This window comes from Peromyscus eremicus, chromosome 12 (assembly GCF_949786415.1).
Source record: "Peromyscus eremicus chromosome 12, PerEre_H2_v1, whole genome shotgun sequence".
Taxonomy (NCBI): domain Eukaryota; kingdom Metazoa; phylum Chordata; class Mammalia; order Rodentia; family Cricetidae; genus Peromyscus; species Peromyscus eremicus.
Genome location: NC_081428.1, coordinates 4,871,613 through 4,898,908, shown reverse-complemented (window position 1 = coordinate 4,898,908; position 27,296 = coordinate 4,871,613). Strand labels below are relative to the sequence as shown.

Below are 27,296 nucleotides of genomic sequence, written 5' to 3'. Positions count from 1 at the left end.
GCTTAGGAGTGACAAGGAGATGGAAGGACTCGGGTCCTCTATGGACAGATCATCTGTCCCCTCTGCTTGTTTAAATGACAACAAATATATTTCAGTGCTGGGTCAGCAGGAGGACTTCGATGTCTGTATTCACACAGCAAACTCAAGCCTCCTTGGCATAATCCTAACCAAATCTATCCACTTGGTACGTAAGAGAAATGGCTACACAGAGAAGCACATTTGAACACACACACACACACACACACACACACACACACACACACAGGCATACACAGGCACACAAACACACACGCACGCACACTCATGCACACACACACACACACACACACACAGGCACACACGCATGCACACATGCACACACGCATGCACATATGCCCACAGCAGGATCTATCTTGAGCCTCAAGGATAAAAGAGAAGTTCTCACCTGCAGTGACGTTTTGCTCATCAGCCCTCTTCCTGTTCCTGGAACCAAAACATGGAGGTAAGTCCTACTGCATCTTGGAGACCTGGGGGCCTTCAGGACTAAAAACAGGTCGCAAGCATGCAGTGCTGCATGTGGGTCTCTTGGCCCTTCCCTCCCAGGGAGGATGGGGTCAGGAAGCTGTTCTGGAATACGACCTGACCTCTCTGTGGGTTTACATTCCCTGAACAGCAAAGCTGAGTTCTGAGTCAAGATCCAAGGACCTTAACAAGGACAATATAGACACCTTTCTTGGGATGAGCTGGAGAAGAACTCCACATGCCACAACCCAAGAAAGGAACTTACTGACCAGTCCTTGACACACAAAAACACAAAGTTAACTATCCTGTCCTTGGCTGACAAAGCAGCCCACACTCATAACCAGCAGAGACCTTGACTGCACAGGGTCCTCTGAATATTGTCAGGAACAAAATGGAAGCACTTATGTCAAACCCTGACAAATGAAGCCATAGAGTCAAAAAGGGAGACGCTTCACACTTAACTGTCTCACAATAGGAACTAGCACAAAATATTCTGCTAAAATTGTAACTTTACATAAACAGTCATGTGAGGATGCCTGCCCAGCAGTCATCTGTCCGACACTAGACTCACCCTGACCTTGTGATTCTCTGGCTGTGGATAATTGTTTCAAAGCAATTATGTAACCCTTCCATTTTACCTTTAAACCCTTTGCCTCCCTGAATGCATCCATAGTTCACTATGGCAAAACATTCAGCTCTGTAACCTGCAAGTAACAATTAACCTCCACTGATATTTAGATTCACAGCTCAAGTCAAGCATTTTATTCCAGAGTCACCATGTGTAATGGACCCACAGGAAGTACCCTCGTGCCGATCATCTCTCTCAGCTGGGGACCCACATGGGAAATCATTTACCTTGGGAGATATAAGAAGTTAATTTATTCCAAATTAAGCTAACTAGTGGCCAGAGGGAAAGTCCAATAGCATATGCTCTTAGCGCTATGATCCTATGCAGTAGGCCCTGTGGGATCGGAAGCATGCCCTGGTGTGAAGACCTCAGGGTCCTAACTGCAAAACTATCTCTGCTACACCAGACCCAATTCCTTCTGAACAGCACGTTGGTCCGCTCTGTCGCTGCCTTCCACCCATGACTGTAGGACATTGACTCCAAACTAATGTCAATTTAGCCTCCACAGGAAGCTGCTATCAAACTCCAGAGGAAAATGTTGACTTGCCTCAGTTCAGATGACTTGGAAGGCCGAAACAAAAGAGAAACAGATCCAAACTGCCTGAGGGACAGGATTTGCTTGGCCCCACCAAAGGCTCCTCTCCTGGAGCCACACCATGATACAAGACAAGTACCTCAAGTGGTTAGCTGGAACATGCCTCACCCTCAGAAAACTACTCACTTACGGGGCCTGAGACAATCCCATCAGCAGGCATCATTTCCAAAATCCTACCAAACCTCAAGGGACAGAGCTGAGCACTCCCCGCTCAGTACCAGGTGCTGTACCTTGTAAGGACTCAGCCTAGGCCTTTCCTTCAGGCTGAGGAATACCCAAACTTCTAACTTGACAGTGTCAGGTTTTAATCCCAAAGCTGACCACTTTGTGCTGGCTCACCAGGAAGCTCATCCCCGGGAGAGGCAGTCTCCTCCCAGCAGTCATCAGTTGTCGAGGGGTGGGACCACAAAATGCTCCCCCTTCCACATTATCACGTCCATTGGTATTGGCATTGTCCTGGTCTTGTGTACACAGTCATTTCCGGGAAAGACTGTTTCACAGTGGACTTCCTGGTGTTCTGGCCCTTACACGATTTCTTCTTCAGAGACGTTCCTGAGCCACAGATGCAGACGCTGTGATGTAGACGTGTCTGCTGGGGCTGGGTTCCCATGATCTGCTGATCTCAGCATTGCGTCCAGGTGTGGACTGTCCACTGTGATGGTCTGCTCTAGAGAGGCTTCTGCCATGAGTGGTGGTAGCTCTACACTTCTGGCTGAGGATTTGGAGATGGGGGTACCACAGATGAGAAGGACGTGCACTGTCTATCTTTCTGGTCCTGGGTTACCTCACTCAATATGATCTTTTCTAGGTCCATGCACTTACCTGAAAATTTCATGATTTCATTTTTCTGTACAGCTGAATAGAACTCCATTGTGTACATATACCACATTTTCATTACCCATTCATCAGTTAAAGGACATTTAGGTTCTTTCCATTTCCTGGCGATTGTGAACAGAGCAGCAGTGGACATGGCTGAGTATCTGTTGAGTCTTTGGACATATGCCAAGGAGTGGATCTAGCTCAGTCATATATGGTAGATTCACGTTGTAGTTTTTCTGAGGATTCTCCATGCTGATATCCAGAGCAGATCAATTTGCCTTCCTACCAGCAGTGAGTGAGAGAATCTGTTTCTCCACAAGCTCACGGCCTTTGTTGCCAGGTGTTTAGATGTGAGCCATTCTGACTGGGGTAAGATGGAATCTCAAAGTTGTTCAAATGCTAAGGAAGATGCCCACAATCTGAGGTTTGTTTACAGGCCCCTCAGGTCCTGTTAGCCGTGTGGGCTCTTTACACACAAGTCAAATGCAACTCTTCCACGAGTGCGTAAGACTTTCTGTCTTTCAAGTGTTATCCTTATTCATGGCTACATCTGCTTTTCTTTTCTTTTTTTTTTTAATCTATATTAAAATCTGTATCAGGAGCCTCCACCTCCTGAGTGCTGCTGGGATTAAAGGCATGTGCTGCCACAGCTGGCCTCATGGCTTCACCTTACTTTTATTATTCTCCTTCAAATGTAATTTTTTCCTCATCTGTCGTTCCTTTCCATAGGAAAGGAAGGTAAAACACAAACAAACGGCGAATTCCAATATATACAGCACCAGATATGTTTCCAGAAATGATAGCCACTGCAGGAAGCACCCCCCGGCCCCCCAACCCCAACTGCACCCGCCTCCCCCTTGACTCTCACCTGGAAAGCAGGCGGGTACTAAGCCTGTGTCTTCAAACTTTCTATCTTTCAGCCATTTTCTCAGCTCTATAAATTCAGGTCTGTAGCTCTCGTTCACTGTCAGGAGAGACAAGAACACACCACAATTAACATCACCGTGTCGGTGGGCCAGCATTCCAGAGGTATAAATCTGACGAAGCAGACCAGACAGACTAGAAATGAGGATGATATACGCTCAACAGAAAAGCCATTTGCTGTACGATTATTTCAATGCATGCACAAAAACATCTGGTAACATCAGTCTGTAAAAAATCATCAGCTAATAAGACAGAAGGAAATTTCCACACCCAGATAAACAAACAAACAAACAAAAAAAAACCCACAAGCGGAGAGGGGGCCAGTGAACAGGGCAGGGGCTATAGCCCAGGGGTAGAATGTCCGCCTCACATCCGTTGTCCTATGTTCCATTCCCAGCACTGCCACAAGATGCTACGTTAACAGTGAAATGTAACGAGTCTTTCTCTGTCCCCCCAGCCAGGTCCCAAATAATAACACGGAGACTTATTAATTATGAAAGGTTGGCCTATAGCTTAGGCTTGTTCCTAACTAGCTCTTGTAACTTAAATTAACCCATTTCTATTCATCTGTTTTACCATGTGGCTTTTTACCTTTCTTTCATTCTGTATGTCCAACTCCCTCCACATCTTGTTGGCCTCTCCCTGTGCCTCCCTACCTCCTACTTCCTCTCTCTGCCCTGAAGTCCCACCTATACCGCCTGCCTAGCTATTGGCTGTTCAGCTCTTTATTAAACCAATCACATATATCTTCATACAGTGTACAAATATCCCACAACAGTGAAAAGCTAAGTGACCTCCTCTAAGATCCAGAACAGGGAAAAAATAAACTTCTCTCACTTTTCCTCAAAAATACAAAAGCTATTTAACCAGTGTAACAAGGGAAAATAAATAAAAGAGTCAAATTGGGGGGAAAAAACAAAATTTCAGAATACATATGCATAATCATGAAATATCTAAGAGGAATATCAAAACAACAAATGAGTTTAGCAAAGTTGGAAGATACAAATCAACACCAAAAAATTACTTATATTAAATATATTAGTAATAACCAAAAAAGTCAAATTCCAAAAATGCTATTAAAATACAAATTTGAGGTTTTTTGGGGGGTTGGTTTTTCTGAGACAGGGTTTCTGCTATGAGCCACAGGAATGTAGGAGGAATTCAGCTGATTATGACAAAGCTAATACCTGGAAGAAGCTAAGGACTTCCAAAGGATTAAACTAAATCTCAAGGAGTATTTGGTGTTATTCAGCTTTTAGTATATCAGCTGTTTCTTGCTATGAATTTCTTGTGTGTTCTCATACTTTCCCAATAACTTCTAACAGTGTATTTGATCTGATATACTTTCTCTAGCATCCAAAGCAAAAGGCAGACAGGACAAAGCATTTCAGACCAATCGCTGAGTCTCCTGAATTAAGGTAAACACCCTTACAGAGACACTGCCTAACTTAGGTGCATAGCTTAGTTTCTTGTGCAAAGGAAGCTCAGACCTTCCTTTCTCTCACAGCCCAAGTGGCATTCCAGAGCAACTGACTCAGAACAAAAAGAGCTTTTTGCATACCAGGTGCAGTGTAGTTTTGAGACAGGTTTCCTAGCTCTGAGCAGAGTTACCCGCCCTGACAGTATATGGTGTCATAGGAAAATAGAGAAAGTTTTTAAGTGACTTATAGACTCTTTTACCTAACCACCTGTAAGATTGTAGTTTGAGCACATTTATGATAGACCCCTAAAATTTTACCTAACCCCTTCTAGGAATGTAGTCTGAGCACATAAATTCCCTTCTTCTGATATAGTAACCAATTTTAGCTCTTAGTTGACCTCCTCCCTTAACCACTCCCCTTTTGGGTTGTAGAAGAAAGCCTGATGGTCACTGCCTGAGGAAAACTCTTATCTGCCTTTATGACCCTGTAAGAATTCAAGCCTGGTGACCTTGCCTTAGCCAGAGCACTGCTATTGCATGGGTGTATAACTGTAAACCTCAGAGACTTGGGGGACTAGATTGGAGAACTGGATGGAGAACTACAAGGAGGAGATGGGAGATGAGGAAGAGCCTGATGGGGAAGAACTGGGTGGGTAAGAATGAGATGAGAAAGACCAAGATGGGGCAGAACTAAGACGAAGGAATCAAGATAGCACTTATAGGCAAGAGCAGAAAGATGTGGAGAGAATCAGGCAAGAAAGGAACTAAGTATGAGAGCAGAAAAGCAGCTGTGTAGAGAGAGAACTGATTCAGAAGAATAAAGTGTACAGATTAAAGAGTTTCGTGTGCGTAGATTTGTTAGTGAACCCCTCGGATTAATCCACCACTGGCAGCGTCTCTTCCAGAACTCTGGTGAGAGCTATCACTGGGTAGGTGTTCAGATTCCTAGCCACTCCTCCAGCTGCATGACCATACATGCGCAGTTAAGTAGCCAAGTAAGGGGCCTTACGTCCTACATAAATCTGTGTGCTGCGTGATCACGTAATCTGCGCATGCATGGTGTAGCTCCATAAACCCATATGCACATGTGCAGGGTAATCCATAAGAAGCGGACACAGACCCCTCCCCTTCCTCTTCTTCCTTCTCCTCCCCAATCTCTCTCTCAATCTGTATGTGTCTCTTCCACAGGCCTGGCCACACTCTCTTCTGTCTCTCCCCCTGCATTCTAATAAAACTCTGCTCTGATAATAGGTTTTGTTGTGCCTTGTGGCTTTTTACACGGTAACAGCACCGCTTAATGAATAACACAGCTGCAGCATCACCGCATTAAAACCAACAGTAGGACTCCAATAGCTTTCCTTAGGTTTCTCCGTGTAGTTTTGGTGCCCGTCCCAGAACTCACTCTATAGACTAGGCTCAAACTCAGAGATCCACCAGCCTCTGCCTCCCGAGTGCTGGGATTAAAGGAGTGCACCACCATCACCTGGCAAAACAAGAAATTCTTAGTAGATCCAAATATATATGTATGTATATATGTATACATGACTCACACATCAAAAGCTATAAAATACTGCTGAAAACATGTAAAAGGTACATAATAAACATGACTTTCAGATTGTATGTTTCTTTTAGTTATATGCTGAAGCTCTCGTGATATTTGGAAATGCACTCTAAAGTGAATAACCAGGGGTAGAAGTTATAGGGGGGACCTTCATGATGATGGCCTAATGAGAGAGGGAACTGAGGATGTATCTCAGTGGTACGGCATGTGCTTATTATGTATGAGGCCACAGATCTCATGCCAGCACCCCTCTCCAACAAAAGTGGGAAGAACACAGATGTCCTCACCACGTGAGGACAAGGTGAGAACCAAGCTGGCCACAAGGCAGGCAGACGGGCCTTTCTAGGAACCAAGCTATCCAGAACCTAGATGTTAGATTTCCCAGCCTCTACTACAACTTATTCTGCTTAAGTTACTCAGTCTCAAAAGAAAAAAAAGAGAGAGAAAAATATACATATTGTGGTAGTTTGAATGTAATTGGCCCCCATAAGCTCATAGGGAGTGGCACTATTAGGAGGTGTGGCCTTGTTAGAATGAGTATGGCCTCACTGAAGGAAGTGTATGGTGATATTTTATTTGTACTGAAATGTGATTTTATTTGTATGTTAATAAATAAAGTTGCCTGGGGGTCAGAGCTAATAGCAAGCCATAGCAGAAACTGGGTGGTGGTGGTGCACGCCTTTAATCCCAGCACTTGGGAGGCAGAGCTAGGCAGATTTCTGTGTGTTCAAGGATACAGACAGCATGGAGACACACACCTTTAATCTCAATACCAACCATAAAAGACCTGGAGGTCTGTATAGATGGGCAGTGTGGTTGGGTTTACAACCAATGAGAAGGCAGAACAGAAAGTCTATATAAAAGACAGATACACAGGAAGTAGCACTCTTGCTGAGGACAGCAGCAGCAGTGAAGGATAAGGTTTTTAGCTCTTAGCTTTTGCTCTGACCTCTTAGACTTTTAACTTTGCAATTGGCTCTGTATTTCTTACTTAACAATGTAGAGAGCCATGCACGGCCGTGCCTCAAAGATGGCGCAGCGTCTGGTTTCTGCCTTCCCGATGGCAGGTGCTCCTTATTTGGCTAAGGCTAGGATCTGGCTTGCTTCTGTACACCTGGACCTAATCTGGCTTGCTTGCACATGTCTGACCCTAGCGGCATTGTCCACGTGGCACCACGGGGTTGATTTGCCCAGTGGCTATAAAGGGTGTGGGCTGACTTTCCCAGTGGAGTGATTGTGAGAGTGACTGGGAGAGTGACTGGGAGAGTGACTGTGGGGGTGACTGTGAGAGAGTGAGAGTGAGAGTGAGAGTGAGAGAGAGAGAGAGAGAAGAAGAAAAAGACTATCCCCGGGGTCAGAAGATTGTTCAAGGTTCCTGAATAAACTGCTTAGAGAAGAGTCTGGCGTCGCGTCATCCTTGCTGGTCGAGGCGGACGCGACAGGTGGTGGCCCGTATGGGGAACCCTTCAAGGCTCAGAACTCTTCGCAGTCAGGGCAGTGCACTGGTAAGTCCCCAGGTAAACGTAGAGCCGCGACCAAAAGCGGACAGGAAAAGGAAGGTGGGGATCCGCGATAAAAGCGGGAAACGTAGAGCCGCGACAAAAGCGGACAGGAGAATTAAGTGGAGCCGCGGCTAAAGCGGACAGGAAGGTTAAGTGGAACGGCGACAAAAGCGGGCAGGGAAATTAAAGTGAAAGCAGGTGAAGGAAAAGGTGCTGCTAGTATCATGGGCGCAACCTCTTCGCACCCAATTTTTCTGGCTCTTAACGAGCTGCTCCTTTCAAAGAAATTAGAGATTAAGAAGGGTACTTTGGAAAGATTTCTAGAGGAATGTGATGTCGTGGCACCCTGGTTTGCAGTCTCTGGAAGCCTCACGGTAGCTTCCTGGGAAAAGTTGGGCCGTGATCTAGACTTCGCTGCAGAACAAGGGACGCTTAAACATGGAGTTAGACCAGTTTGGAAATTAGTGAGAGGGTGTCTCAAAGACCAGCGCTGCAGCAGTGCGGTAGAGAATGGACAGGCAGCCTTAGAAATGTTGCAGGAGGAAAGATCAGAAAAAGCCATGTCTGCTAGAACAGCGTCTACCAGAAGTAAAACAAAAAAGGGGAAAGAAAAAACAAGGTTATATCCTGACCTTTCGGACTTAGAGCATTCCGAGTCCCCTATCTCTTCCCCTGATTCTGATGGTGTAGAGTCATTATGTGAAACCTTGCAGAGCGTGAGAATAAGAAAGAAAAGGGGTAGAAATAAGGGAGAAAGAGAAAGAATTAAAGGATGTGAGTCTGAGTGTGGAGCCGTTCCCTCAGCTCCTCCACTGTATCTGGAATCTGCCTCCATGTCTAGAGTTGTCTCTGTGGGGAATTCTTTTAACCCGGAGGTTTGGAGACAGGTTAGAACTGAAATGCAGTTAACTTGCCCAGTGTTTCTCAGTGCTCAGACTCAGCAGAGATACCATGAACCTTTGGATTTTAAGGTCATCAAGTCTCTAGCGGAATCTGTCCGGACTTATGGCATCACAGCCTCATACACTGTTGCTCAAGTGGAGGCTCTGCACAGATTTTGCATGACTCCATCCGATTGGATGAATCTTACTCGAGCATGTCTCAGCACAGGACAGTATTTAGACTGGAAGGCATTTTTGATAGAATTTGCCAGTGAGCAAGCTGCGATTAACAGGGCTGCAGGTGGAGGTCAAGCAGCTTGGGATGTAGACATGCTGCTGGGACAAGGCCGATTTGCCAATCAACAAAATGGATATCCACAACAGGTTTATGACCAGATAAATCAATTAGCAACAAGGGCATGGAAATCACTACCTAATAAAGGGGAAGTGAGCGGTAACCTTACTAAGATCCTTCAGGGACCTATGGAACCTTTTTCAGATTTTGTGGCCCACATGGTCGAGGCTGCAGGCAGAATCTTTGGGGACCCAGATACCGCGATGCCGTTTATAAAGCAGCTAGTTTATGAGCAGTGTACCAAAGAATGCAAGGCTGCGATCACCCCTTATAAGAACAAAGGTCTAGAAGTATGGATGAAAGTATGCAGAGAATTAGGGGGACCTCTAACTAATGCAGGCCTTGCGGCTGCAGTTATGCAGCTTAGTAATAAGAGAAACTAAGAATGGTGGATGCCAGAACCAGTACAACAAGGCATCCGCAGCTGAGATCTGTGGAAAATCAATGCAACACAGAAAAACCTGAGCTAACAGCGATTGAAGCCAGGCACGGTGGGTTTATTGATAGGAAGATCCTCCACCACCATAAGAGATCATAATCCACACAGCCCTATGAAGGGCATGGTGAAGTGGAAAGATATTCTCACGGGTAGCCGGCATGGCCCCGATCCCGTGCTGACATGGGCGGGAGGTTCTGTTTGTGTTTTCCCACAGGACCGGCTAGACCCTATCTGGGTACCTGAACGATTGGTGCGACGGGCCCCTCAGACGGAGAGACGGGATGACACCCCGGAAGCTGATGTGCCTGATCCTGATAGCCCTGATTCTGACAAGCGTGCCAGCGGGAGCAGCTGACTACTCTGGGCTCTTATAAAAGCCTGGCTATACCCTTTGCCCATAACATCAATTCTAAAGAAGTGGGTGGGACTAGGTGCCCTGGCAGGCCTACTGGTACTTGTCTCCCTGATGTGCCTGTGGTGCATTGTTCGTTTAAGGGTTTCTCAGCAACGCAATGCAGCCATGATTATCCAAGCCTTTATAGCCATAGAAGCTGCACAGTCTCCCCAGGCCTGGCTGGCCGCATTAAAAGCTTGATCGCGCAGGATGCGAGGCTAGTGCACTGCACTTGGGTCTAGCTGTATTGCAAAACCCAAGAAGAGCAAGTCTAATTGCATGTGGGTTGATGCCCTAATTCCCACCTCTGCAAAAAAGGGTATCGGACGGGTCAAGTGTTCTCTGGGTGGATGACACCTGGACTAACACCAGTACAATGTCCAAGTTGTTTTTTGGCAGAGATTAGACCTCCGCTCTTGCCTGCTGCTTAAAACAATAAAGGGGGAGCTGTAGAGAGCCGTGCAAGGCCGTGCCTCAAAGATGGCGCAGCGTCTGGTTTCTGCCTTCCCGATGGCAGGTGCTTCTTATTTGGCTAAGGCTAGGATCTGGCTTGCTTCTGCACACCTGGACCTAATCTGGTTTGCTTGCATATGTCTGACCCAGCGGCATTGCCCACGTGGCACCACGGGGTTGATTTGCCCAGTGGCTATAAAGGGCGTGGGCTGACTTTCCCAGTAGGTGATTGTGAGAGTGACTGGGAGAGTGACTGTGGGGGTGACTGTGAGAGTGAGAGAGGAGAGTGAGAGAGTGAGAGTGAGAGAGAGAGAGAGAGAAGAAGAAAAAGACTTTCCTCGGGGTCAGAAGATTGTTCAAGGTTCCTGAATAAACTGCTTAGAGAAGAGTCTGGCGTCGCGTCATCCTTGCTGGTCGAGGCGGACGCGACATAACAAGACGGTTACATCTACAGAAGTGTGTCACTGTGGGGGCGGGCTTTGAGATTCCCTATGCTCAAAATACCGCCCAGTGTCTGAGTTCACTTCCTGTTGCTTTCTGATCAAGATGTAGTCAGCACCCACATGTCTGCCTGTATGCTGCCACACTCTCTGCCATGATGATAACAGACTGAACCTCTGAACTGTAAGTCGCCACCTCAATTAAATGTTTTCCTTTATAAGAGTTCCCATGGTCATGGTGTCTCTTCACAGCAACAGAAACCCTAACTAAGCCAGAAGTTGGTACTAGTTGCTGTGATAGGCCTGACCATGTTTTTGTTTGCAGGAATTTGGACTTTGGTACTTTGTGTTAGGAAAGCAATGGAATACTTTAAGCACTGCTTAAAAGGCCATGCTAGTACAAGCATGGAAGACTTTGGTACCAAGAGCTATTTGAACTGTCAGGGATTTCAGAAGAGACAAATTTTAGTATGTTGCCTAGAGATCATTGTTGTGATATCTTGGTGAAAAATGTGACTGCTTTTTTACCTTGTCTGAAGAGTCTGCCTGAGGCTAAAGTGAAGAGTTCTGGATTAATTCTGTTGGCAGAGGAGATCTCAAAACAACGTAGTACAACCTCTGTTGTGTGGTAATTAGTGGTAACTCTAATGATGATTTATAATGAAAAGGAGCAAGAAAATGTAAGCTTTTAGGAGAAAAGGAATGAAATGCTGTGTTCAATGAGATAAACAAATTAAGAAATGGAATAAAGAAAGTGGTGACCTCAGAGCAAGATCCCACCCAGCTAAATTTCCAACTTGTGAAAAGGAACTAAAGAAAAGTTTAGAACCAGGTGTAGTGGTGCATGCCTTTAATCTCAGAACTCTGAAGGTAGAGGCTGGAGGGTTTCTGAGTTTGAGGCCAGCCTGGTCTAGATCCAGTTTCAGGACAGCCAAGGTTAGGCAGTGAAAGAAAGCTGGTAAAGATGTAATTGAACAAGGGGACCATGTTCCAGCCCCAGCAAGCAACAGAACCTCCAGCTTCTGCCACATGGTACTGGAGTTAAGGATAGAAGAAAGGGCTATGGAATCTGCCTCTGAGACTAAGAAAAGCCACTGAGTGTCAAGGGGTGTCCTTGAATGGAGGCCTAGAGAGGCCATTGCATGAAGCTGTAGAGTTGAAGCCTGGATTGCCTTGGAGACCAGATGATGCCAGAGCCATGGGATACCTGCAAGGAAAGCTGCTAACACAGAGTGGAACCAGTCCAAGAGAAAGAAGTGTGTTGCAGTCAACAAAGATGAAAGGAGTTGGAGATTTGAAGAGTATTTTGACATCAGACATGGAGATGCAGAGTTCAGAGTTTTCCCAGCTGGTTTTTGGTCTTGCTTTGGTCCAGTATTTCCTCACTATACTCCCTTCCCTATGTTTTGGAACAGTAATGTATATCCTGTGCCATTATATGTTGGAAGTATGTGATCTACTGTTTGATTTTGATTTACAGGGGATTACAGTTAAGATACTGTATGAATCTCAGAAGAGACTTTGAACTTTGGCCTTTAAAACATTGTTGATTCTGTGATAGACTATAGGGACTTTTGAAGTTGGACTAAATGCATTTTGCATTATGATATTATTACAAGCTAATGGGGCCAGGGAGTGGAGTGTGGTAGTTTGAATGTAATTGGCGCCACATAATCTCATAGGGAGTGGCTCTATTAGGAAATGTGGCTTTGTTGGAGTGGATACGGCCTCATTGGAGGAAGTGTGTCACTGTGGGGGCAGGCTTTAAGGTTTCCTATGATCAAGATACCACCCAGTGTCTGAGTTCACTTCCTGTTGCTTTCTGATCAAGATGTAGCCAACACCATGTCTGCCTGTGTGCTGCCATGCTCCCTGCCATGATGATGATGGACTGAACCTCTCAACTGTAAGCTGCCACCTCAATTAAATGTTTTCCTTAATTTTTTGCTTTTTTTGTTTTTGTTTTTTTGTTGTTTGTTTTTCAAGACAAGGTTTCTCTGTGTAGTTTTGGTGCCTGTCCTGGATCTTGCTCTGTAGACCAGGCTGGCCTTGAACTCACAGAGATCCGCCTGGCTCTGCCTCCTGAGGCTGGGATTAAGGTGTGCACCACCACCACCTGGCTGAATGTTTTCCATTATAGGAGTTGCAGTGGTCATGGTGTCTATTCACAGCAATAGAAAACCTAACTAAGACATATATATAGTGAAAAGATAATTAGGAATTAAAATACCAATTTAATATAATAGAAACCACTAAAGGAGAAATAGAAGAACAAAAACCAGACACTAGACACAGAGAAAACAAAATGAAACATGGCAGATGTAAGAAATCCATCAAGAGGCAGCACCCACCAGGCTGGTTAAGGACAAGACTAAAGTATATCACACCATCAATCGGAGATGCTTTATATTCAGAGAGAGAGACCAGAGCAAAAGGACAAACAGAATCAGAAACCCAGGGAAGAGCCAGAGAGAAAAACGTAGAAACAATGAGTAAAATACATCCATCCTCTCATACTGGTGTAAGAACACCATTAAAACATGTTCTTTACAGACTATTCTCTTTGAACAATGTTCTGAAGAACACTGTGTGAACAGACCTTGCAGGAGGCCCTGGGAGTATCCAGCAGATGACAACTAGTATTTAACAGGTCACCCACCAGACCCACCTGATGGGGAGCCCCACCTGGCAGAACTGTGGAGTCACTGACTGCAAATGACCGGTTGCTCCTGTCTGTAATTTCTCTCATGTGCCACTTCATTTCTTCCCTAACAACAGCTGTGGGTATTTTCCCCACTGCTTGTGTGTTTATCTCAAGAAAATATTCCATCTTTGGACACACATACTGCTGTAGATGGTCAGGAAGATGATTTCTGCTTAATCTGTATAATTCTAATAATATTAAAATATTTTTCATAACTGATACAGGAAAGTAATAGAATTTTCAGTCATAAAGACAGTTAATTTTAGACTTCAGAACATATTCAAAGCAAACTGTTGCCCCTGGAGACAAATACACAAAGATGAATTCCCAGGTATTGTTTGTTGCTGAATCAAGGTTAGACATGAGGCAACTTTGGTAGGCTTAACCCTTCACGGTAATTGACTTTTTGCATGTCCCAGCCTCAGTTTGTATTACAGGCTCAAGATTCAGCCAACTGTTTACTTTCAGTCTGGGAACCCTCACCAACTTAGAGCTACTTGTGTGGCCAAGTGTTACTCACTGGCCGGTCAATGTGACCTTCCTAGCCTGAAAGAAACCGTGTGATTTCTTAGGTGTATCAGTTTGGCTCTGTCTCTGATTGTTTATTCAAGAAATGCGTTGTGACCCTGAAAATGTAACTCATATGTGGGCAGAGTTTGGCTGTGAGGGGAGCTGTGTAAAGGAGCTACTGCTATGTAGCGGAGCTGTGTAAAGACGTAGCAGTGAGCGTGTGTTAGTGGGGGGGAGGGGTGCAGAGTGAGATGAGGAGAGAGGATGAGCAGCTAGACAGGAGAGAGAGCAAGAGACATTTTCAGAAAGAGATTCTAAGATGTATGTCTGTGTAAAGAGCTGGGCAGAGGTGAAAGAGTGTGTGTGTGTGTGTGTGTGTGTGTGTGTGTGTGCTGAGAGAGCAGGACAATGTGCAGAGAAGTACACATGAGTAGATGAATAGCTTTGTAGAAGAGAGAGCTTGAGTAGCTATACAGAAAAGAGATGTAGGGGAGAGATGTGTGCATAGAGGAGAGTGAATGAGTGAGGGAGTGAGGGAATGAGTAAAGACTGAGTGAGTGATCTAGTAGCGTGTGAAGGAACGTGCAGGTGGAGAGCAGAAATGTGTATGAAGAGAAGTGTGGAGCTATGTGAAGAGATGTAGCTGTGTATAGAAATCTACGTCTGTGCAGGGAGAGATGTGGCTGTGTGGTGAGAGAGCTACATAAATGAGACACAGCTGTGGCCGTGTGGAGACTTGGAACTGTGAGGAGACAAGGGAAATGAAGCGTATAGAAAAGAGATGTAACTGTGCAAAAGAGGTATGTGGTGTGGAGAATGTATGGAGAAGGTGACAGTGTGGACTGTAACTCTGTGAAGACAGAGAGATTTTCAGAAGAGATTTTTTTTCTAGAGGAAGTAAAGGAGAAAGTTACCCTCAGAAAGCATGTGTGTTTCCTTACTTTTCCCCTCAGACAGAAAAAGTCTAGCCTTTAGGTAGATAAAGACTTTTTCACTGCATTCCTGGAATTTTTTTTTCATACCCTGGGTAGCCAAAGGCTGGCCCTCCAGCTACCAATAGACCCTCCTCCACTCAGGGCTTCTTCCCATGAGGAACATTGTGTGAACAGACCCTCCTCCACACAACAGGGTTTCTTCCCATGAGGAACACTGTGAACAGACCCTCCTCCACCCAGGGTTTCTCTCCATGAGGAACACTGTGAACAGACCCTATACCACACACACACACACACACACACACACACACACACACAAATACAAACGGTTTCTTCCCATGAGGAACACTGTGAACAGACCCTATAACACACACACACACACACACACACACACACACACACACACACACACACACACAGGGTTTCTTCCCATGAGGAACACTGTGAACAGACCCTCCACACACGCACACAGGGTTTCTTCCCATGAGGAACACTGTGTGAACAGACCCTCCTCCACCCAGGGTTTCTTCCCATGAGGAACACTGTGAACAGACCCTCCTACACACACATACACACACACACACACACACACACACACACACACACACACACACACACAGAGGGCTTCTTCCCAGCCCTGTATGTACCTCCTCTTGCGTCGGAACTTCGCCTTTGCCTTCTGACTCTCCCTGTCCTTCCTCTTCGCTTCTGCATATTAAAACCAGAGCCTCTGTGTCGTGTTCAACCTAAAATAAGGAGAGTCTCGGCCTTACTATCTAGTTGGATGCAAATTAAAAACCTTGGTATCTCTGAATATACAAATACATATTTTGGTGAATGTTTTCATTTTTTTTAAAAAATCCTTCTCTTAAAAGCTTTGTACGCCAAAACTTTTTACCAAGTGCTAAATCGGGATCCCTGCAGTAACAAATACTCATAATGGGGCCTCTAAAACAGTGGTTTTCAACCTGTGGGTCACAACCCCATAGAGGTCCCATATCTCATATCCTGCATACCAGATATTTACAGTACAATTCATAACAGCAGCAAAATTATGGTTACGACGTAGCAGTGAATAATTTTATGGCTGGGGGGGGGTCACCACAACATGAGGAATAAAGGCAGCAGCATTAGGAAGGTTGAGAACCACTGCTCTAAAAAAAGCAAACAAAACCATTTGGAAGCCCTATTGACTAAATTCTCACAGCTGACTTCCTAGACACAGCCTTTGGTGACTTTCACAGTTCAGTGCTAGTCAACACTTACAACACCACTTAACGGTTCCTAAGAACAGAAGGACAGGAGACATGACTCAGTACGTCAGTGCATACACAGCACACATGTAATGCACAGACGTATGTGAGGGCAAAACATCCATACACATAAAAGGAAATAAATACAAAAAAGAATACACAGTCATTATGAGGCGCCCATCGGCTCAGACATCTTAGAAAAAATAAATAAAGCCCCATCAGTGTAAACTGGATTTTTAGACACTAGGTTCTAGAAGCAACTATAATTAAAGGGGCGTTTGCAGTAGATTAGAGAGAAAATGAAAACCAAGACAGTCTCTGGGTCCCTGTGACACTTTGGGAACTATAGGTTTAGTGACAGCTCTTGGGGGCCTCATCTCACAAAGGACACTTTGCTGGTTGAGAGACAGCAGAGAGTGGAATGTAGGCTACCTTTCCAATACCCTTTGCATATTTTGCTTTGTATATTAATTACCATCTTAAGGTAAATTATTAAATAAAACTATCTTCCCTCTGGCAAAGAAAGAAAAAGAAAAAAAGAAAACCAAGACAGAACACAAGCCAGAGATGACCAGAGGACAAAAAAATGACTACTGCTTTCTACATTAGTCCCTCAAAAAGTCAAAAGGGGACAATCCAGGGACCACAGACAACAGAGTGGGGACCAACTGTAGGGATTAACAAATAGATGCAACCACTTTTGGAAGATACACACTAAGATGTAAAACTATACAAGAAATAGGGAGTAAAAGTAAAGTTGAAGAAAATTCTAAATGAAAAGATCCCTGGGATATGGGGGCAGCTGGAGAGATGGCTCAGTGGCTTCAGAGCCCATGCTGCTTCCGCAGCAGAGCAGGGTGCAGTCCCTAGGGCCCACATGTGTCACTGCAGTCCCAGGGGATCCGATAGCCGATGTCCTCTTCTGGGCTCCCTACGCACTGCACGCATGCGGTGCACACACATAGGTAGGTAAAACACCTACACACATAAGGTAAAATAGATCCCTTTGGGGCCTGCCTCCGACCTAAAGAACATTATCTGAAAGCATTCTAAAGAGAGCCTTTTCTAGTTCACATCCTACCCTGTACCATAGCGGTGAACACTAACGTGACGTAACTTAAGTGATTTACACACACTTGGCATGTGTTATGCCCAGATAGGGACCCCAAAGACTTCACCACAGACCTTAGGTTCAGAATGCAACAGCATGGTTTATTTCTGTTTGTTTACAAGCCGCGGACAGGGAAGCTAAATCCAAAGCACTCACTCATAGTGGTGAGGCCAGGAGGAACTTGCTTTTTCTTTGTGTGGCTAGCTTTTTAAAGGCAAAATCCACAAGCCCTTCAGGGGGGGTGGGGGAGTTTTGCACGGGTGCAACTCGGATTGGTTTATTTCTATCTCTGTTCTCTTTCACTGGTTGGTGGTTACAATTTATTGCTTTGGGGGCAGTCCAGCACAAGTCCCAGGCTTTGCCCTTGAGCCACCATGGGGGCTGGCTGGCCAAGCACGTACTGCACATAACTCTAAGTTGGTGAGGGGCCCCAGAAAGTAAACATCTGGCTGAACTTTGAGCAGTCAGAGTGCATGCAGAAAGGGAGCTACTGCAAGGACTATGTCTTTTGTTCATGGCCCTCCCAGAAACTGCTTGCTCAAGTCTCAGGAAACTGAAATTGAGGCCTGATCTCTGAGAGAAGACTGAGCAGCCAGTTATGGCATCTGCTTGGTCCTTTCAGCATGTACTATACCAACGTAAATGATCTGAAAATCTACTTCTTAAAAAGAAAAAAAAAAAAAAAAGGCCAGGACAGACATGGACCTCCAGCTAAGCCGCGCAGGCAGCGTTAATTATCTACCTCGGCGGGAGCACTCGACACGCAGGCCGGGTCCCCGCGGGTGCCCAGATGTGGGTGCCCAGATGTGTGCAGCCCCACCGAAGCCCTTTCCTCCTGTTTCCCACCAGTGCCCCGGAGCACGGTCCCTGCCCACCCCATCAATCACGCCCGTCACCTACACAAGCAAACAGACCGGGGTGGGCAGAAGACCTCCGCGTTCGGCCCTGGCCTGACTTCCGGCCAGGGAGAGGTTGCAGGCAGGCACAGGAATTGGGGTCGGGATCCGCACAGAACTCGACAAGTCCAAGTTCCCTCCCCGCTGCCGTTACCCAGGCAACGCCAAGCCAACCCGGAAGTCCTTCCTCTCACCTGGGGAACCACGCGCGGCGGGTGCGGAGATGTGGACTGCACGCCAAAGTGTGGCGGAAGCGGCTGCGTGCTGAGCCTGCGCCTCGGCTGTGCGCACGCGCAGTTCCCCAGCACACACCCACAAGCACGCGCACGTGCACACATGGAACCGTGGCTGCCAGCGGAGAGTCTTTCCTCACCTCGTCCTTTCTTCCTCAGACCTCCTGCCCCCTCCACCAGGCTGGCTTACCTGGTTCCCACCTTGCCCTGCCCTCCATCTGCCAGGACCCGGGCATACCATTTTCCCAGACAGCCTGTCCCTGCCTATTCCCTCATCCACTCCTGTGTATGCATTTGTCTTGTCCCAAGGCTTACTGGAGTTGTTAGGGTCAAAAGATAAGGAAAAGTGAGAATTAAGCTTGTAGGGAGAAATAAAACATGAGAATTTAGACGTCCTCAAGCAGCGAGGAGCAAGCTTTATTCAATGCCAGAGAAGGAGTGCTTCTAGTTCTGGCCATGCGCGCCATGATCAGGGCACAGGACTCAACCAAAGACCAGAGATCCCGAGAAGGCACATCACATGCTTTCCGCCGGGGTTTTGTAGCTAAGGATGTGGAGGGAGCTTGCTAAGGACAGAATGAGGATCTTAACCATTTTGACACTGCAGGGTCTGTTTCTCTTTTTGTAACAGCTGGGTGACTGGAGTGGGTATCAGCTGCTTTGTGTGTGTGTGTGTGTGTGTGTGTGTGTGTGTGTGTGTGTGTGTGTGTGCAATCTCCGAGTAACTGAGTTAAATTTCAGGGACTTGGCTTTTGGGGGTGGGGCAGGGTTCAGAGCCTTTTTATAAAGGATAGGGAGAGGCTTCTGTCTGGCTCCATCAGTGACCCCATCCTTGCCAGTCCTTTTTCTGATTACAAACGCTCAGGAAGCGACTGACTAGAAGCCTGCCTTGAAATGGCGAATTACAACAGAATCTTTTGTCATGGATATGTCTCATATCTGTTTCCTGTATTTCACCGTTTTCCCAATACAACCGCCCTCACACATACTGTGATCAGTGCAACTCAAATGTCTCACTTTAATTTAAATGGTCACTTGTGGCTACTAGCAACCTACTGAACAGTCAGGAAATGAAACTTGACCTTGAGATCCCTATTTCCTTATTTCCAGGGTGTTAGCAAACAGTGAGGATTTGTTCCCCTCTACAAACCAACTGTAAACGTTATGAGCATAGAGCATCCTGTCATCTTAACAAGGGGAATATAAGGGGTGCATCGTGGTGCTATTTTGAGCACAGAAGAGCAGCCTTCCCTGATGGCCCTCGCCTCTGTATACCTCAGTCCTCACATCCAGGCAAGGCAAAGCACTTAGAGGTATGTAAAGAGATACCCATGCGGTTAGTAAGGAACATTTCCTGCCCATGGATTCACCAACAGCTTTGCTTCAGTATTCTCAGTGGGAAATTCAACACAAATTTCGATTCCTCATCATTCTCTACCAGTTCATCCTACAACTCTAGTTCTGCGACTTAAGGGGCAGGGCGTTATTTTTCTAAACACCATTGAGACTGTGTACAGAGGTCCAGTTTGCAAGTTGTGGAATACAGTGCAAAATTCATACAAGCACGGAGGAAGATTCAGTCGCATGGGCAAGCCAAATGTCTGACTGCCAGGTGGACAGCTACAGCCGCAACTCTCTGGCCTTCTCCTGCAGTCAGTCTTTCCTGGCTGCTGGCTTCCAAAAGGCCTTAAGAAAAAAGCCTGAGATGCCCAAGAGTTGACCCAGTCGATTTTCTGGCTGGTTTTCACCTCCCCAACAACACCCTACATGCTCTGAGCTAGCAAAGGACCTGGCACGTTCCTTTCGTTGTAAACTTTTATACAACTTAACCCGATGCTGCGAAATTGAGCCACCACCCTGTAAACACACAACCAAGAAGTCAAAACGTATAAACCATCCCAGAACAATCACCAGGCTCCCGCCACGCCACGCCCTCCTGGGGGCGGGGCCTGAAGTGGGCCTGCGCAGTGGGCCCATCAAAGGCCTCTCCAGCCCGAGGCCTCTAGAAATACAGTTCCAAGTGACTGTAAGGCTACCTCCCGCTGCCGTTTGTCCCAGGATCGCTTCGCCCCGACCGCCTCCCTACGCCCACGCAGCATGTCGTCCTGCAGCCGCGTGGCGCTGGTGACCGGGGGTAACAAGGGCATCGGCTTCGCCATCACGCGTGACCTCTGTCGGAAGTTCTCGGGGGACGTGGTGCTCACGGCGCGGGACGAGGCGCGGGGCAAGGCTGCGGTGCAGCAGCTGCAGGCGGAGGGCCTGAGCCCGCGCTTCCACCAACTGGACATCGATGACCCGCAGAGCATCCGCGCCCTGCGCGACTTTCTGCGCAAGGAGTATGGGGGACTGGACGTGCTGGTCAACAACGCGGGCATCGCCTTCAAGGGTAAGCCGTGGGGTGCGGAGAGAGGGGAGGCGGCTTCCCCAGAGCCTGGTGCCAGGGTGGGTTCTGCCTCTCTGGGGAGCACTGCTCGGGCAGGGGCGCTCTGGCGTGGGAGTCTAGATCAGGTCCCCTGGGAGAAACCGGGCAGGGTGAGGGCTGCAGGCAGAGAGAGCTCCGTGGCCCTTGTGTTTATCTAACTAGGACTAGTCGACATCGTTCCCAGTTGTTGAGTAATTGGGCTTGGGGATGCTTGAGTGGAACTTCTCATCTGATTGTGAAATAAACAGGAAATTGAGGGGAGAGAAAGAGGAGAGCGGAGGAGAGGTGTTACATTAAGATCCTGATACACAGCCCTCCCCCAGCCTCCCCCCGGGGGTGCTGCTGTCTTTCACAAACAATAGAACATTCTCAGATTGACAGTGGGCTCCGACTAAACACTTGGAAGTGGATTTCTAACGCTCTGGGTCAGGTTCTATACAGCTTCATCCAGTCAATTCCATTCTCTTTCTCCCCCCGAAAGTTGCTGACCCAACTCCCTTCCACGTTCAAGCCGAAGTGACCATGAAAACGAACTTTTTTGGTACCCGAGATGTCTGCACTGAACTCCTGCCTCTAATAAAACCCCAAGGTGAGTCTGGTGGGAGGTCCCCAGGCCTGCTTCTCCCGCTCTGTGCCCGGACTGGCGCCCGCCTCTCTGCCACAGGAGGTGTGGCTGTGCTTTTGGTCTCAATTCTTCTGTATCCGCAGATTCTCTCTTTGCATGTCTGACTCCTCTTTAAATGTCCACATCCTCACACTCTAGGGGCTTTTAGATTTCCATTCCTCTCTCAAACATTTGGCAGGCCAACTGGCCCCCTGCAGGTCACAATGCCCTGTCCCCACAAAACCTCAGATTATGCCCACTGAGTGCCTCCCTCAGCTCACCTCCACAGCAGGTCTCAGCTGTCAAACCGCACTGCTGCCAACCCACCCAGGAGGCCTCCTTTCTTGAGCATGCTCCTTTCCTGGGTTTCTACACCCTGTCTGCCCAGCTCCTCCCCTCCCAAAGGTCCTTCAGGAGAGGGCCCAAGCCTTTGGCATGGTTCACAGGACTCTATAATCTGACCCATCTTTCCTCCAGGCTGTTAGCTCTCCATCAACATGTTCCATGTTCTGCAAAACAAACTATTACAATCCTTTTATCATAAACTACTAATACCCGTGTCATTTGGATAGCCTGGGGGCCACTGCTCATTCAATACATACCAGCAATGACAAGTGAACCACTTTAGGAATTTGAGGTTCTAGTTTAGAGTTCAGTAAGTATAGCTCACTCTAAACTAATGTCCTCTCTCTCTCCCTTCCGGTCCTCTGGATCTCTAGAACCTCAAAGGGGAGCTGTTTCCATGGTCACCTGGCTTCTCTACCCAACCAAACCTTGAAGGAAAGAATGCAGTTTCTTACGCTTCCTCAGTCCTGTTCTGTGAATCCTTTTCTCAGATGGAAACTTTCTGATGTAAAATCTCACCAGATGTAAAATGCCGTTCTTGCATACGCCTCTCTACATAGCAATTTGTGGTGTGTTTTAGGCAGAGTGGTGAACGTGTCGAGCATGGTGAGCCTCAGGGCCCTGAAAAACTGCAGCCCAGAGCTGCAGCAGAAGTTTCGCAGTGACACCATCACAGAGGAGGAGCTGGTGGGGCTCATGAACAAGTTTGTGGAAGACACGAAGAAAGGAGTGCATAATAAAGAAGGCTGGCCGAACAGTGCTTATGGAGTGACCAAGATCGGGGTGACAGTCCTGTCCAGAATCCACGCCCGGAAACTCAGCGAGCAGAGGAGAGGGGACAAGATCCTCCTCAATGCCTGTTGCCCCGGGTGGGTGAGAACCGACATGGCGGGACCAAAAGCCACCAAGAGCCCCGAAGAAGGAGCAGAGACTCCCGTGTACTTGGCCCTTTTGCCGCCAGATGCAGAGGGACCCCACGGACAGTTTGTTCAGGAGAAAAAAGTTGAGCCGTGGTGAACTCAACTCTCACCTCTTCCCACAGCATCCCCTCCCTGCTTTGTATCCTGTCATGGTGAGGGCCAGGGTACATTCTTAACAGTGCTAACACAGTAACTTGACACTCATTAACTAGTTGACTCATGGTGTGGCCTTGTATTCCATGACGTTCTTTATGATCCCCTCTGTGATGCAGGGTGAGAAAGAGTAAATTCTGGAGAAGAAAAAAAAATAAAAATAACTAGTTCTTTCAGCATAATGTTTTCTGTTAATTCTTGTGGGGTTTTCCTTTATGAGTGTCTTGCCTAGGTATATGGAAGCGTACTACACACCTAAAGTGCCTGTGGGGACCAGAAGAGGGACTGGCTCCCCTAGAGCTGGAGTTAAAGACGGTTGTGAGGTCTCCACAGGAGCAGCAAGTGCTCCTCACTGCGGAGCCCTCACTCCTGCCCTCTGCAGCTTCTTCCCGTGCAAAACTGGCTTCGGCTCCATAAGAGTTTAATTAAAGCCAAAGTCAGACCAAGGGAAGGCACGGTGCAGCCCCAGACAGTGAGCATCTAAAGAGCCGGGGCAGATTACAGGTGGCTCCGTGGACCCTGCAGTCCTCTCTGGTCCTTACAGGTGTGTCCTTGGGTGACAAGCAGGACACACTGAGAAGCCTGAGTCAAGGACAGTGTCTACGGTTCAAACCAAAACCCTCAGCTCTCAAAAGGAATAGATCATTTATTCTGGAGCCATTGAGTGACCCTGTCCTAGGAACACAGAGTTAGGTTACCCCAAACGTAAAAGCAGTTTCATAAAGGTTTTATATCTTTCTTTGTTCTATAAAGAAAGTCATAAATCAAGGCAACTTTAAAATACATTGGTAGGTAGACCAGAGAAACGGGTACAATGAGATGGGGGAGCATTTTATAATCCCAGGATGATGTCTGAAGACATTCTCAGCTCTTGGATTAGTGGAAGCTAGTGTTCTGCTGAATTAAAAGCTTCTGAGAGTCATCATCATCATGAGGTGTTAGATCATAGTGGAGCAAGTCCATTTTGGAAGCTAAAACCAGCCCAAGATAAAGTAATTAGCCTTTGAACCTGCACAATTGTAGTGTCTCCACTGAAACTCCCATCAGTCCACCAGTCTCTGCAGACAGAGACTCCTCCCTGGAGTTCTGTTCATAGCAGACACAGCTTCTCTTCAGGAACTTTGGTTCACAACAAACAGCCACACAATGAGTATTCACAAATGGGCCCTTAAAGAAAACACACACAGTGTGTGGAGGCGGGGGTTGAGGGGGTAACTTCTTTTGTGTGATGTATGTGCATTCTCTTTTCTTTTTTTTGGGGGAGGGGGGTTTCGAGACAGGGTCTCTCTGTGCAGCTTTGCGCCTTTCCTGGTACTCGCTATGTAGACCAGGCTGGCCTCAAACCTCTGCCTCCCGAGTGCTGGGATTAAAGGCGTGTGCCACCACTGCCCGGCGTATGTGCATTTTCGTGGGCACATGTATGACAGCCTCAGGGGTCATTCCTCAGGTGCTGTCACTGTCTTGGTTGATTGTAGATTTTTCATTTTGTTTTGAAGATGAAGCGCTTGCTAGATTAGCTGGCCAAGGAGCTCCAGGATCTGCCATCTCTGTCTCCTCAGTGTGTGTGTGCCTTGGATCCTGGGGCTCTGACTCCAGGCCTCAAGCTTGTAAACAAACACTTCACTGACTGAGCCCGCTCACTCCTCGGTCTGAATGATGTGTTCTAGACATTTTTTTTTTTCTTTCACCTTTTTTATCTGTTGAAAGATTTCCAGCCGCAGGGAGAGGCTAGGGAGTAGCTCAGCCATAAAGTGCATGCCAACATGCCTGAGGCCCTGAGTTTGATTCCCTGGAACAAAGAGGAACATGAAGGAAGTCAGGGCTTTACCTACTTAGTACTTGAACTGAAACAGGACGACTATGTCTTGCTGTGCCTTGATCCCATTAGCTGTCAGGTGAGGATGATAATCGAATACAAGTTGTCATTTAGGTGCAGAAACCATGCCAGGTGTATGGACATACATAGTATACACATCCACCCACACTGCACATCCCAGAAATTAAGGGAAGCACATGTTCATTGTCCATTGCCCCAGGGAGCTCCAGGGAGCATCAAGAACCACCCATGACCCTCTTTCCCTCAGGAACACTACATACTGCTCAAGGCCTCTATCATAATCTCACCATGGACCCGTGATTCCCAGGCTGGCAGAAGGAGTGGGCACCCCTGGAGACAAAGCGAGGTCTCTTAGGGTTCACTTTACAAGTATCACCTTCCAACAGGGCTGTTCACTTCCTCCTACTCATTTTGTTTTTTTAAACAGAAGCCAGAAGATCAAGATCAAAAATCATGGCTATAGTGTTCCAAGTGCTAGAGTGGAAATGTGTACTCGAATCCAGAGGTGTTTTTCCTCAATACCGTAACAACAGCTAGCATTGGAAGGGCTTTAAAGAGTGTACCCCAAGTGGAAATCCTTGATTAACCATGGCATCTGGGAGCACACTTATTCACTATTTCTAAAAATTTGTTTCCTAGGCTGAAGGATAAGGCACACAACACTAAAGTGGAAGTTTCAGAAAAGGCTGAATTGTGACTCTCATAGATATGAGATTAAGCTTCTACTAAATACAAATATGAGTGTTCGTGTGCTAAGAGGGATCCAGGTAGAGGGCTCTGTTAGGCCTGAGCATGGCAAGCATGGCTCTGGCAGGCCTGGCCCTTCCCCCATTCCTGCTGCCTTGCTAAACTGTTAGATTACATTCCTGAAGCTAGCCCCCAAGTTCTGTTCTCTTATTTGGCCACTTCTTCCTCCTGAGGCTGACGACCAAGGTCCAGCTATCGAAGTATTGAAGTCCACCAATCAAAGGCCCCTTTTGGCTCACCTAATTAACACGCCCAATCAAACAAATCAACTCATTTTAACACAGGTTTCTCCTTTTTCCTTTATAAACTGTCACGTGCCTGTGGGCCACGTCTGTCTGCTCTCTCGTCCTTTGCCCCTCAAGGCAAACATCCCTTCCCCCTCTCCTGTTCTTTCTCCTTCTTGCTCTTGTGCCAATTATGTCCTTCCTTGTAGATGTAACCAACCTTCTTATTAAATAAGAAACACAGAACCAATGCAAAGAAGAAAGCCAAGAGGTCAGAGCTAAGAGCTAAAACCTTACCCTTCCTCCTGCAGTGGTCCTACCTCTCAGAACTCACTACCCCTGTGTTAATGTCTTTATATAGTGTTCCTGTTCTGCCTTCTCATTGGTTGTAAACCCAACCACATGACTGCCTCGTCACGGCCTGTCTGTATAGGCCTCCAGGTTTTCCTTGCTTGGTATTGAGATTAAAGGCATGTGTGTCCAATAATGGCTGTATCCCTGAACACACAGAGACTTACCCAGCTCTGCATACCAAGTGCTAGGATTACAAGTATACACCACCACTGCCCTGCTTTCCTATGGCTTGCTAATAGCTCTGACCCCCGGGCAACTTTATTTATTAACATACAAATAACATTTTAATACAAATAAAATATCACCATATTTCCCCTTTTCTATTTTAATAAAAAGGAAAAAAGAAAAAGCTTATAACTAACATAAGAAAAACTATATACAAAAGTACAATAACTATATACAATATATACAAGTAATAAATACCTAAACAATGTCTAGTTCATTTGTATTTGACAAATTCAGAGAAAATAATTCCATTATCTATTCTATTGTATCTAATTCACTTTCTATCCTAATTAATCGTCAACTATAACTAACTAATCTTCAACTCCCTCAGAGACCCAAGAAGGAAATAGTATTAGCTAACAAAAAAATAAAAACAGGAAGTATATGCAAGCAACTTCCAAAAACTTGTGAGTTGACAGAAACAGCCAGCTGCCTGGACAATCATCTGAGGTTTCTCCGCAGTTTTGGGGCATCATCTTCAGCCTATAGGCTTAACGTATCTGACAGACTCATTTGTGAAGTAGAATGTACACAAGGTCAACAGTTCAACCTCACATTGGGTGAGAGCAGTCTATATACCAGAAATACCTGAATTCCACTAGTTTCATGTCATGATTCAGGATTTTAAATTCTGGAAATTGTTGATGTTTTTTGAATTCAGCTGTCCATTCTTCTTGGCTATGTGTGTATGTGGCTTCATTTCAGCATCCCGTTCTTCTCCACATCCCTCTATTAAATGCCATTCTTCTGTTGAGAGGTGTGAGCTTAATTACTCTTCAAGAATAACTGTTTCAGCTACCTCCCCATTACACATCAGAAGCCATCGGCCCACTGCCTGTTCAGCTGCCTTCGAAGAAAAGGGCACTGTACCTTTCCCAGATTACGAAGGCCACTTCAGGGATGGTGCCATA

The 27,296-nt window shown here is 46.5% G+C and overlaps 2 protein-coding genes across 3 annotated transcripts in view; one reads left to right on the top strand and one right to left on the bottom strand.

The window, feature by feature from the left end:
• Nucleotides 1–15,809, bottom strand: part of Setd4 (SET domain containing 4) — a 36,642-nt gene extending 20,833 nt beyond the window's left edge. Inside the window, exons 1-3 of one of the 2 annotated variants that reach the window (XM_059277380.1) lie at nt 15,709–15,809; nt 3,412–3,507; nt 425–462 (exon numbers count right to left, since the gene is read on the bottom strand). In XM_059277380.1, coding sequence (XP_059133363.1) covers nt 425–462; nt 3,412–3,507; nt 15,709–15,775 — 201 coding nt within the window. In that variant the 5' untranslated portion in view covers nt 15,776–15,809. Of the gene's footprint in view, nt 1–424; nt 463–3,411; nt 3,511–15,708 lie in introns of those variants that run through there. The other variant, XM_059277381.1, reaches the window with a different exon arrangement.
• A 4,695-nt stretch (nt 15,810–20,504) lies between these two features.
• LOC131922333 (carbonyl reductase [NADPH] 1) lies at nt 20,505–23,180 on the top strand. The gene is made up of 3 exons (XM_059277114.1): nt 20,505–20,940; nt 21,458–21,565; nt 22,506–23,180. The coding sequence occupies exons 1-3, from the start codon at nt 20,652–20,654 to the stop codon at nt 22,940–22,942; spliced, it is 834 nt and encodes a 277-aa protein (XP_059133097.1). The 5' UTR covers nt 20,505–20,651; the 3' UTR covers nt 22,943–23,180.
• Nucleotides 23,181–27,296: the final 4,116 nt, after the last annotated feature.